The 12,378-nt window shown below is 31.2% G+C and overlaps 1 protein-coding gene across 1 annotated transcript in view; it reads left to right on the top strand.

Moving 5' to 3' along the window:
- The window catches only part of LOC129220124 (pre-rRNA 2'-O-ribose RNA methyltransferase FTSJ3-like), a 49,602-nt gene that overhangs the window by 20,598 nt on the left and 16,626 nt on the right, over positions 1 to 12,378 (top strand). The window contains exons 7-8 of the mRNA XM_054854468.1: positions 405 to 505; positions 5,558 to 5,620. Of these exons, the coding sequence (XP_054710443.1) occupies positions 405 to 505; positions 5,558 to 5,620 (164 nt within the window). The remainder of the gene's footprint in view (positions 1 to 404; positions 506 to 5,557; positions 5,621 to 12,378) is intronic.

The following is a 12,378-nucleotide window of genomic DNA, read 5'->3' as shown; positions in this document are numbered from 1 at the left end:
AATGATACCACAATATGGTAAGAACTGATGTAGGCATTTTAAGAAAGTAAAAAAGTAAGTCCCACCTCCCAGCAGGAAAAGAATTTTTTTTTCTTTTTTTTAACATACAATTCAATGGCGGAATTAAAGGTCAATTTAGGAATCTGCTCAAAAAAATACATGAAGAACAATTTTTTGAAGTTAGTAAATGTGACACAACCTGAATTTTGCCAGTTAGTTATTTTAAACCTTATTAGATTTGATTTCTTTAGCTATAATTAAAATTATGAAAATAAAGTATCTTGTACTTGTGGAGGTAGACTTATTTAGAAGCATAACTCTTAAATTTTGTAATTTTCACTTAAGTTGAAGTATTTCTAATTTGAATTAATCCCTAATCTCAAAAAAATTATTTATTTATGTAGATTATATTTGATGATGATGACATTCGAGATCATACATTGACAACCGAGGAAATCAGACAGTGTTGTAAAGACATCAAAGTTCTTGGAAAGGCTGACTTAAAGTAATCCTTTTTTAAAAAAAATTGTCACAAATTTGACATAATTTAACTTTTGAACAAATTTTTGTTTTAATGTTATAGTGGGCATACAAAGTGCTAATATTGCCATTTATTAATAAATTTTGCTCTCAATATTTGTAAAAGGGCGATTCCATGGTGTTGGACGTAAAAATTGCACGAAGTTGACTTTAAAAAAAACAACACATAGTTTGGTTAATAATTTTGAAACAGATCAAAATATTTTTTTTAAAATACTTACTAATGCATGAAGAATTATTAAGCATAAAAAGAATTTCTGATAAAAAATTTTATTTCGAAAATAAAAATATTTCACTCACGGTGCCAGACGTATGAGCTGAATCTGAAAAATGAGACTAGCAAAACTAAAATCTAAGTTTCAGGTCAATGGCTTAATCTGCAACAATGTAACTACTTTTATGTCAAAGAACAATGATGAAATATTAATAACTCATAAATATTTTTTTTAATTTTAGAGGTATTAAGTACCCAACTAGGGACTTTGATATTGGTGTCAAACGTAAACAAAAATGTTTAAAACCTATTTAAATTACTTTTAATTTTGCTTTAAATCTTGAGTAATATGTTAATGACAATAAATGAGATATTTAGATAATTACAACATTAAATATCAAATATTTTTTGTAAATGTTAATTAACACCCACTTCTAATTGGGATAGGCAGAATTTTTTTTAATATTTTCTTTTGTATAGAAGATTTTATCTTCCTCTTTTCGTCAAAGTGCCCTTCTGTCTTATACATCACAGATACTTCAATCATTTCACCATTTAACAAGGGAATGCATCCTGGATAATGTATAGACTCATAGTTAACTGCAACCCAGTTATGTACTTTAAGTTGTGCAACAAATTCCATATCTTCAAACTCATCCAATGCACCACTGTCAGATAATTCTTCTTTAAATGGAATAACTATCAAAAGAGTTTTTGAGGAAGTGTCTGATATAGTAATTTTATTCAATAAAACTGCTTTGACTCAGTGCATGCAGTGCTACTGTCTAACCACGGATTGTATGGAAAGGTAAACATCCGGTTTGCACGCGGAAATGGAAGCATCTATTAGTTTTCAGGGATGTCGGATTTTGCAGATGTATGTTAGCCTCTAAATTAAGCAGTCTCATTCAAATAAGTGGAATATGCTCATAAAATTTTTATTTTTCCCCTCATTCAGATGGAGTCGCCTTAACTGGATGTTTGCCAATTCCATATAATCCGTGATCAAACAGTTCAAGGATTTTCTCAAGTATTGGTGCAATGTTGCTGAATTATGGATGATCTCTTCTGATGATATGTGTACTTAAAGTACAATGCTGATTAATGAAAAAGCCACAGATGCATAACTCTTGTCGCATACCGCTCAACACTATTCCAGCTTTTCTGGTACAATGGCCCTTTGGTTGCAGTGGTGGTCTGATTTGGTTGAACTCACCTCCCCCTGTCATTTTACTTCCAGCTTTTACATTATGCCATACATTTTTTTATCTTACCAACTATGCTGTCTACAGCTCCTTCCCCAGGGAACACTGCAAATAAATTCCGGGTTAATTTTTTGTTGAATTTCTGCTCAAATAAATGAAAATTTTGTTAATAGATATCTTTGCATAAATTGTAAGCTGGGTCTATCTGAGAAAACTTGTATATTTTTAGTGTACTTACAAATTTATGCACAGCAAGTTTAGTATAATCCAAAGTTTCAAAAATTATTGCAAAAGTTTGAGAGAATTTTTAAAAATCGACATATGGGATGTGAAGATTGTGGCTTGGGCATGGCATGTGCCCAGTCTGCCAGATTGGATTTCGTTCTGCTGTAAAAGTGCCCCATTTTGAGATGTTTAAAATAAAGAAAAACTTCCATATAAGTTTAGTGTGTCTAGAAGAAAAATAAATTGAGTAACAAATTGGACCAGTTGTGATTAATCAATTACCAGTTTCATGGTTTAGAAAAAATGTTTTTAAGTAAGAGTAACTATTAATAAAGACATTTTAATGACTAAAGTATAAAGAAATGTTATTATTGCTGTCCTCTATCCCTTCTATATATCAGAGATATTCTGTAATCAGAATGAGGTAATAATTTTAAAAATCTTCGTGTCTGACATAATGTGGTGTTGAACATAATTAATTTTTTGTTTTACGTCCGACACCATAAAATAACAAAAAACTATTTTCTTGAATTTTGTTTGGATTGCACATTTTCAATAGTAACTGATGTTCTGATTTGCAGTTAAAATGTTTTGTAAAATATTCCATCCTATTTTATACAGCACAAACTTTTAGGCAATTTAATGTTGGACGTAATTTTATCAAAGTGCCTGTTATAAGCTTTTAAAGACAAAACTATTTTATTTAGGTCTCATTTTTTGTGCTACATTTGTTCTAAAGTGTTGTGGCAGGCATCTGAATCAGTTACAATTTGAAAAAAAAATTGAACTATAATTTCAAATACCAATTTCAACAAGATATCAAAAAATCCACTATGGCAGCATGTCGAAAACACCTTTGTTCAAAAGCTTGTATCATTAGTTTCATATAATTCAACTCATAAGCTTCAAAATGATACCTAATTTGTGAGAAAAAAAGGATTTTGAAAAATTGGTCATCAGTTCCCCATTTCCGTGGAATTGCCCAAAAGCTTAGAAAAGTCGATCATTTTCAAGTGCCATAAATTTGTGTTGTGAAAAGTTTTTTCTGGAAAAATGCATACCGTGAATCATGGTACAGTGCCCACCGCTTATTAAAATCACGTTTGTTCTGAGGACATTTGATTTTATATAGCGGCTGATTTTATTAACCGGCATGGCTATACTTAAAAAAACAAAAGGATTTAAAATGTAAACATTCTAAAAAGAAATGAATTATGGTTATTTATATTTTATTCTTAGTGTTTCAAAACACAGTTGACGTTTTGACTAAACATGCATAGGGACGTTTGTTTACCCAAAAGTCTGAAAATATTGGCTGTTTTTGTTTGATTAACAGAATTTGAAATACAGATTCAACATTAGTTTGAAAGTTCATAAAAAATTATGAAAGTTTATAATTACTTTCTTTTAGTTCTAAAGTGTGTTGTATGGCATCAAGCATTTTTTTTGACATTTATTGAAGAGGAAAAATTTGGCCCTTCAATTTCCTCATCTTCGGAAGCCAATTTCTCTACTTTTTGGTGCGACATTACTTCAGAATTTATTACGACTGTTGTTATTTTTAACATCGTTACAATTGTCTTTTTAAATTTCTATCAAATACTTTCCAAACACAGTGAAACCTGTGTAAGTCGACCATTTGTGGTGCATCACTTTAGTGGTCAACTTACAAAGGTTGATTTATATGATAAGCGCTAATTCCGTGCCTGAAAAAAAGCGGCGGTCAACTTGAACAGGTGGTCAACTTACAAGGGCTCTGTTTATGCAGCTAGATTCATCCCGGCGTCAACCCGGCTTCAAGCCGCGTTCAATGCAGGAGCGAATTCCCTCCATCTACATTGAAGAATTATTGGCGGATTTTTCCCACAGTGCATTTCGTGGTCACGTGTCTCCTCCTCGTGTGCATTTATTTTGGTGTTTGTTGTGCGTGTTCTTTTTGCGTTGGTGATTTTGTTTCGAAACTAATTTCTTCAAATTATGGAAAAATCCAACTGCAGCATTCTATGGGATAGCACCGAAACGAAAGCGTAAGGGAACGTAAAGGAGGATCCACGATTTGACAGAAACGGCTCTTCCCATCAACCCGGCTGCAATCCCCCTTTTACCACCTTCCGCTTCAACCCGGGATGAAGCCGGAGTGTGCATAAACAGGGCCAAGGGTGGTTAACTTCACAAGTTTTACTGTATATAATCTACAGGTAGCCTGTACTCTTGTGTACTTTTTACGTTTAGCATCTTACTTTTAATCATCATGATTTAGATTTTATGCCTTTACTAGTGTTGGTTATGTTATGTTTGCTAATGTTGGTGCATCTTGCGGACTATTCTTAAGTTTTTTAATCTATGTTGCATACTGCTGAAAAAATTATGCTGATAGGGCTGTTAAATAAAGCATTTTGACATTATCATAATAAATTAATAATTTACATAAACAAAAGCACTGTACTTGATTTTATAAAACAGCAATAATGATTTCATTAAAGGATGGTTTTAACACGCTTTGATATTATAATGATTCTGTCCTTCCAGAATTGATTTTAAAAAGAGGCTGATTTTATATTCAAGTAATTTTATAAGTGGTGGTTACTGTAAAAGTCATGAATTTCAAAACTCTGAAAGTTGCAGATGCCCTGTATATATTTCAATATTTAAACTCACCATAATATTTTTAACACATTTTTCTATAGATCAGTTTTAGAACCTGATAACTATGCATGAGACTTTCCTGGGAGATCCATGCAAAGGGTACTTATTCATCCTATTTAAGTATTATCAACTAATGTACAGTAAACCATCGATTATCTACATACACTGAACCCTCGATCAGTGACCTACCGTGGTGAAGATTGTCTGCCGTTTTTCATTCTTTCAGAAAATTTTTTTTTGGCCATGATGAACTGAATGTTGATAATTTCACCAGTTTCAACAAGCAAGTGAAAAATCAACCTTTACACATTCATATTTGTTTCTTACCTCTATCATCCAATGACATCAAACCTTCCAAGGTCACCAAGGTTTTTAGATCTACTTATGTGCTATTCTACTACTTACGTGCAAATTCGGTGACCAGAAAAGTTTTGTTCAAAAAAGTTCCCCTCCGATCCAAGTGCAATAAATACTTGAAGTTTAAAAAAGAAGAAAAAACTATTCATGTAATTTATGCAGAAAGATTGCAAGCATTAGGCAGTGATCTATTACACATTTTTTAGTTGCTCTTTTACAACTTAAATTGCCTCATGGAAGTGACAATCGCTTATTTTTACTTATACAATGTACAAGGGTTCATTACTTTAAAAAAAACAGTATATTTAATATTTGTTCTTGTTGTAGTAGATTAATTCTTTATATTTTTTCTCTTTTCATTACATTGTAGGTCTCTTTTGAGTTGGAGAAAGAAACTGAGGCTTGCTATTTTGGGTGCAGATGATCAAAAGAAGTAATTATATTATTTCAATTTTAAAAAATATTTAATTACCAATTCAAAATTAAAGCTGTTTGAAAAAAAGAAAATGATTTTGTTATATTTTAAATGTTATATCCCATTTTGTCACTAGTGGCTAGCATGTTTTATTACAAACTGATACTGAGTGTCAACACTGGTACTGGAGTTTTCTTTTTCTCCCTGTACTATTTTTTTTTTTTTTTTGAAATACTGTGAAAATATATTTAAAAAATTAATGGAATATGTACCATTAGCATTGATGTAAACTGGATAGCAAAATATATTGTAGTGTTTAATAACTCAAACTGATGAGCATTTTTCTTTTCCAAATGGAAATATTTTTAGCTAAGAAATGTAACTATATTATGATTAATTTTATATACTAGAGGTTAACTATCAAAACTAGAAAATATTGAGATTTTTGGTAGTTTGACTCAAGTTGAGTTCCTAAGCTAAATTTGAAAGATTTTACAGTTTGAGTAGGCAAAAATAAAATTATGTAAACAATTATTTAAATTTATTTTCTGAAAAATTCAGTGTTACTGCAATTTACCCCTGCAGTTGCTATTTGTAGTTTTTCATTTAAGATTATCTTTACTAATATTATAAAGAGAGAGGGCGGATTTTTGTGTGTTTATATGTTCGAGGTAATCTCCGGAACCACTGCACCTATTTGAAAAATTCCTTCACTATATGAAAGGTGCCTTCTTACTGAGTAACATAGGCTATAATTCGAAAAAAATTCGATGAATAGTTCTTTTTTTATTCCAATTTAGGTCCAAATTTCATGTAAATTGCCTATTATTGGCTATAAAAGGGATGAAAAATTGCTTGCACATATTAATATTTTATATCATTGAAAAGGGTAGATTTTTCCGCGTTCTAAGCAATTTGTTTCAATGTTCTAACTTCGTTACGACGGGAGCAATTTGCGTTTTTCTTTCAAAATTTTTTAGGCTTCGCTGAAATTTTGGCAATACTTTCTTCATTAAATCTATCAATAAAAAGTGAAGGAATTCTCGCAGTTTTCTTCTTGACACCGTTGGAAAAAGCGACATTTTTTACTCCAGAAATATCTCGACCTATGGTCGAAAAAATAACTTTCTATCTCCAAAGGAAAAAAAGTTACAAGCCGTTAAAAATAAAGTTCGAATAAATCTAATCTCCATTAAAATTACTGATGTTTTGTTTCGCATTGCCATGGTTAAGTCTTTTAGCTTCGCTTTATTTTAATTTCTTAAAGGTAAGCAAACTTGACGCAACGGAACTATAAGCAATGGGGAAATTTTTTCGTCAATTCTGCATATTTTACGATCAACGTTATTATAATTCCCCCAGACAATGTAGAAATAGCGGGAAGAGTTTGAAAACTAGGAGTCTTAGCAATTTTCCCAATTGTCGCCAAATTTGTGGACGCCAAAGACGAAGGGCTACTGTACTTCGACCATGGCCTTGCTGATAGTGACAGAAACAAATAATTATAGCCCATAATTGATGATAGCGCCAGACTCCCAGTTATTGAAATATCTTGGAAATTACTAATGAAAAGAAACCAGTGCATCGTATAAGCTGGGGGGATGGAAATTGTATTTGTACGCGCTTTTACATTTAATTCTAAAGAAGAAAATTACTATGATTTAGCTTTCAAAACTTAATGATATCCAAACAAAATATCAATATAAAAAGTAGCCAAGTTTGTTCGAAATGAGGTTCTGGGTAGACGGTGTCACCGAGAAGATTCTGATCTCAACGGATAACAAGTTCCAAAGCAGTTCCTCATGGAAATTGGATTGCCCCGTGTTCTTCAATTCATTTTGAAAACAATTTTTTACTTTCTTTGATCCTGCATTTAAACTTGGCAAGTTACTGTATAATTGGAGCAGTCAAATGTTTTGGAAAATGTTTATTGACGACCAAAACTTGCCACAAGTTTAAAATCCGGAATCAAAGAAAATAAAAAAAATGTTTTCTGAATGAATTGAAAAACATGGGACAGACCAAATTCTATGAGGAACAGCTTGGTACCCGTTCAGATCTGAATTATTTTATCAGTGACACCGTCTACCCAGGGCCTCATTTTGATCGAACTTGGCTCCTTTTCACATTTATGTTTTGTTGGGATTTTATTTTACAACGATGCACAGCGTTCGGTAATGTCCACAGCCCTGCTATTTTAATTACAGTAGAGAAAATAATGCCTTTTAGTTCAGAGTAATTCCATGTGTAACATTATTTTCATTTCAGATGACCTTTTTTTTTCTCTGCACTTCATTGTTAAAATATGAAAAACAAGACTGAGAAAAAAAAATTATATTCCTATTTTCTGCTCCGTGATGAAATGACACTTTTCTGAACCAAGTTTTTGGACTTCTTAGAACAAAACGATATTTTTGTGAAATTGTGTAACAATTCAATCTTTTAACTGACGAATACTTTCGTGCTAGAGAAGTAATAATAAGAAACTGTTAAATTAAATAATTTTTCATAAACTAGGTTGACAAATTCAAGTTTATGCGTTTTGACGGAATGACTGCGGTGGAGTGGATTTAAAGTCCATTCATTACTATAACAGTGTTCGCGCTCAACTATCCGTAATATGGGTCCCAGGGACCCATTAATGAAATAGATTAGGGTCCTTTGGTGGAAAAAATGAGTCCCTTAAATTTTAAACAGAAAATCTTAGTGTGTAAATGAATAATATAAAAATATTTATACTTGGGGGGGGGGAGGCATGAAATAAAATAAATTGGTTATTTTTGCCCTAATTTTTTTGTGATTTTATCATTGTAAAATTATTTTCAAATAATACACTGGCAAGACTCAGTTATGTGAGAAACTATTTGGTCAGTTACAATGAGATTAACTCAAAATTTACTTTAAAAATGGGTTTTACCATAAAATATAAAACAAGTGCCTCTGATTGATCAAGCAAAAAGCACTCCCTTAACTTTTGTTTTCCTGGAAATTTTTCTTAGTGAAAAAAGCAAACAGACCCCCCCCCCCTCCCATTCCCAATTATCATTGGAAATTACATAATAATAATAATAAATTTTCTCATATGAGTGTGAAAATTGCTCATTTGCAATCTTAAATCAGTATATTTGACTTTATTTTGACTTGTTCAAAATATCTGTTTTGATTTTTGTTCTATTTTTAAAATCGCGCCATTTTGGAAATGGCGCGCAAAAATGGCGCGATCGATTCATACCCGACTTTTGCAAGTCCAAATAAAAATAACCCATCAGAAAGAGATGAATTATTAGAAAAAGAACAAGGTTAAAGTGCTTTTGTATAAAATTCAAGTATTCATAAGCAATTTAACAAGAAAAATGTAAAGTTCCGAGCTCTTTGTGTTTAGCGCGATCTGGAAAATGTTCGCCATTTTTTTTCTCCCTTCTTTTTATTGGGGATGCAAAATGATGATTTTCAAAAGTAATTCTGGTTACATGAATGCCAAATTGCAATATTTTTACTGTACAATCGTCTTGTATTAATCCTGAAGATTGCATTGAAAACCTCTCTCATTTTTAGTCTTCATTTCTGTTTTTAGGAATTTCCTCAAGATAAAAGTTGAGGGAAAGCTTATTCTTAAAATACAGTACAATGGGCTATTTGTGAACTTGCTCCCTGAGCTCTGCCCAGGAGGTCACTGTAAGCTCCAGTCTTATCACTAAAATTCCATTGACTGGTCCACAATTGGGGTGTGTTTGAATAGCTGATAAACAGATAGGGTCATTTTAGTCCCTTTCTGTTGATTCTCCTGATCATTTTGAAGCTTAAAAGCATTTACTAAATAGATCTTTAGCATTTTCTCCCATTTTTTTTCTGGTTCTTATCTTTTGGGTTTTCTGGGTCCCTGGGACCCGATTTTTCGCGGAAGTTGCGTCCCTTTCCCGCGAATTTGCGTAAAACACCCGCTATAGCGCGTAAACGCGAACCCTGTATAAAAAAGATCATATTTTTAATTAAGTTGAAAATTGTTGCCTTTAACTTATATGACACTACTGTTGTTGTTTACGTGTCCATAGTTAATGATCATGGAAGGATTGAGGGCCATTGAAAAAACATCCACTTCACTTGCAAAAGGTAAAACTGTAAATCTAATTTAATGATTTGATGAAAAGTTTTAAATTCCAAAGAAACTTTAATAGTTTTTTTTTCTTTGAAAAGGTGTGTACGCATTTTATACAAAGAAAAATGATTATTTTAAATCAGGCGGGGAGGGGTCGTCAATTTTTTTATTCAATATTCAACGGACTTCCATTAAAATTTTTAGCACGGGCATCGCTGTGCGGGTACTGCTAGTTGTAAATAAATAGAAAAAAAAAAAATGTTGGATAAACTGCAGAGCTGTAAGGAATGAAGGAAAGCCCTTGAATGTATGAAATGAACTGTCATTAAATACTGCATTATTTTTCAGTTCAGTGTAACATTAATGTAGTGGTTGACCTAGAAGTATGTATGGGAAGAACAGGATGGCGACAGATCAGTGAAAAGTCAGGGAAATATCAGGGAATTTTGAAAAAAAAAAAAAAAAAAACAGGGAAAATTGATTTTATGAAGCAAAAAAAATTTTTTTTTGCTTTACAAAATTAAGTACTCTAATTCCCTACGCATTTTCCGCCAATTATCTGCTCAAAAAAAAAAAAGAAATTAATGAGGTGTGATTATACACTGCCGCATATTTGTGCATGTTTTCCTCAGCGTCAAAGTACTTATTCATCACAGGATGAACTTCCCAAGATTGCTTCTGTCTTTGTTAGGTTGTTTATTTTACCTAGCTTGAAATTTCCTTTTACGCTTTCAATGCTACGTAAAATAAACAACCATACAGGCCAAGAGGAAGCCTTCATTAATGCCTTAGCTCCTTTGCCTTTATTCCATTGTCTCAAAGTAATTAGCATACTGTAATCAGAATTTCAAGAAGAAATCTTTGTTTTTTTAATTAATACTATAAAAGCTTAAAAGTTATTACTTCTTCGTGTTTTAAATTTGATTGATAAAATTGAACTTTCAATAAAAAAAACTTTGTTTCTTGCCGTTATATTATTTGTTGTCACCGCATATTATAAAGGTTTTCTTTACTTCGGACGTAAGTGATTCTTTTATTTTACAACCAAGTTGCATTCTTCTTTTATATATTTTGAAATTAACTAATTGCTTTTTTTATTTCTTTTTTTTCCCCTTGCATTTCAAAGTTGTTTGTTACAAAAGCAATGTAAGATTTTTTTTCATTACATACAGAAATAATTTGAAATAGAATTAACTTGTGTACTTAAGTAAATATCTTTATTTTTAGATGATAAAATGCTGTATTCATTCATCAAAATCTATGTTCTTGATTAGTGAAAAGCTCCCTATGAATGAATGTCAAATGGTTTCATCAGTTTTGCATAAATATGTCAATTAGTTATATAAGAATAACACATTACTTCTATTCTTTCACTATTACAGTGCTCGCTGCTTATTAAGATCACATTGGTTCAGAAGATATTTGATTTTATAAAGCGGCTGATTTTATAAAACGGCATACCAAAACTCACTTTAAAAAATTACCGATTTTGAAGTTCAAATACTCTAAAAACGAAATGAATTATTTCATTCATTTTTGTTTCAAGTGTTTCAAAATACAGTTATTTTGAGCATGAGGTACATTTTTTTAATTTGCACAAGGGTCTTAATCAAATAACAATATGCCAATATTTTAATAGAGTTGCAGAGTAAAGAACAATATCGTTTGAAAGTTTACAACATTATATTTTCCTCTTGGCTCAAAAGTTCATCGTATAATATCAAGCACTTTTCTGATATCTAATTAAGAGAGTAAATTCAGCTCTGATATTTCCTCATCTTCAGATGCCGATTGCTTCCCTTCTTGGTGCATCTTTATCAATTTTTGGCAAATTATATCCAAAATGATTTTATAAAACGGCGAAAGTGATTTTATTAAAGGATGGTTTTAACATGTTTTGATATTGTGATGATTCTGTTCTTCCAAATTTGATTTTTAAAAGCGGCTGATTTTATAATCCAGTGATTTTATTAGTGGTGGGCACTGTACTTGTTATTCTTGCAACAATTATTATACTGTTTGAAAATTTAGTTCAAAATAATTTCAATTACTTTTTAGTTCTATCATAAATACACATATGTTTTTAAGAGTGATTTTAATAGTTTCTTAAAATTCTTATGCTAAGTGGTTTCTGGAAGTAAAGGTTTTTTTTTTTAAATTCTTTATAACCTTTCCATGTAGAAAAATTTAATATACTATTTTGTAGGGTTTTTTCCCCCGAAAAATTGACTTGATATGTTTTTTTTAACCATTTTATTAAAAAAGTAGCATCTTTTTAAAACATACCTTTAGTTCAACAACTTTACACAACTTAAAACGTTTAAAATACTGCATTTTATACAAACATACAATGGATTTCAAGTAGAGCAAAGAAAGAAAACCATTATCATTGGTAACGTAAATCAGTTAAATTTGGTGAATTTTTTTCAGTTCCGGTCGCCACCCTGAAGAAAAAGCAGTATAAATTTTTGTAATAACTTGCTCTACTAAACATCACAAATTTACTTTGTTTTTCCTTTAGCTATAAAATTATCTTTTTTTTTTTTTTTTTTTTTTTTTGGCACTACAATGCTAATGTAAATTTCTTAGTTGTTATACTGGGAATGTACTGGAGTTTTGGATCACTAGATCAAAATTCTTCGGAGTAATAGAAAGGTTTTAAAATAAAAGGAAGTCATAG

Source organism: Uloborus diversus, chromosome 4 (assembly GCF_026930045.1).
Source record: "Uloborus diversus isolate 005 chromosome 4, Udiv.v.3.1, whole genome shotgun sequence".
Taxonomy (NCBI): domain Eukaryota; kingdom Metazoa; phylum Arthropoda; class Arachnida; order Araneae; family Uloboridae; genus Uloborus; species Uloborus diversus.
The sequence above is the reverse complement of the archived record's forward strand: the minus strand, read 5'-3'. Positions and strand labels throughout refer to the sequence as shown.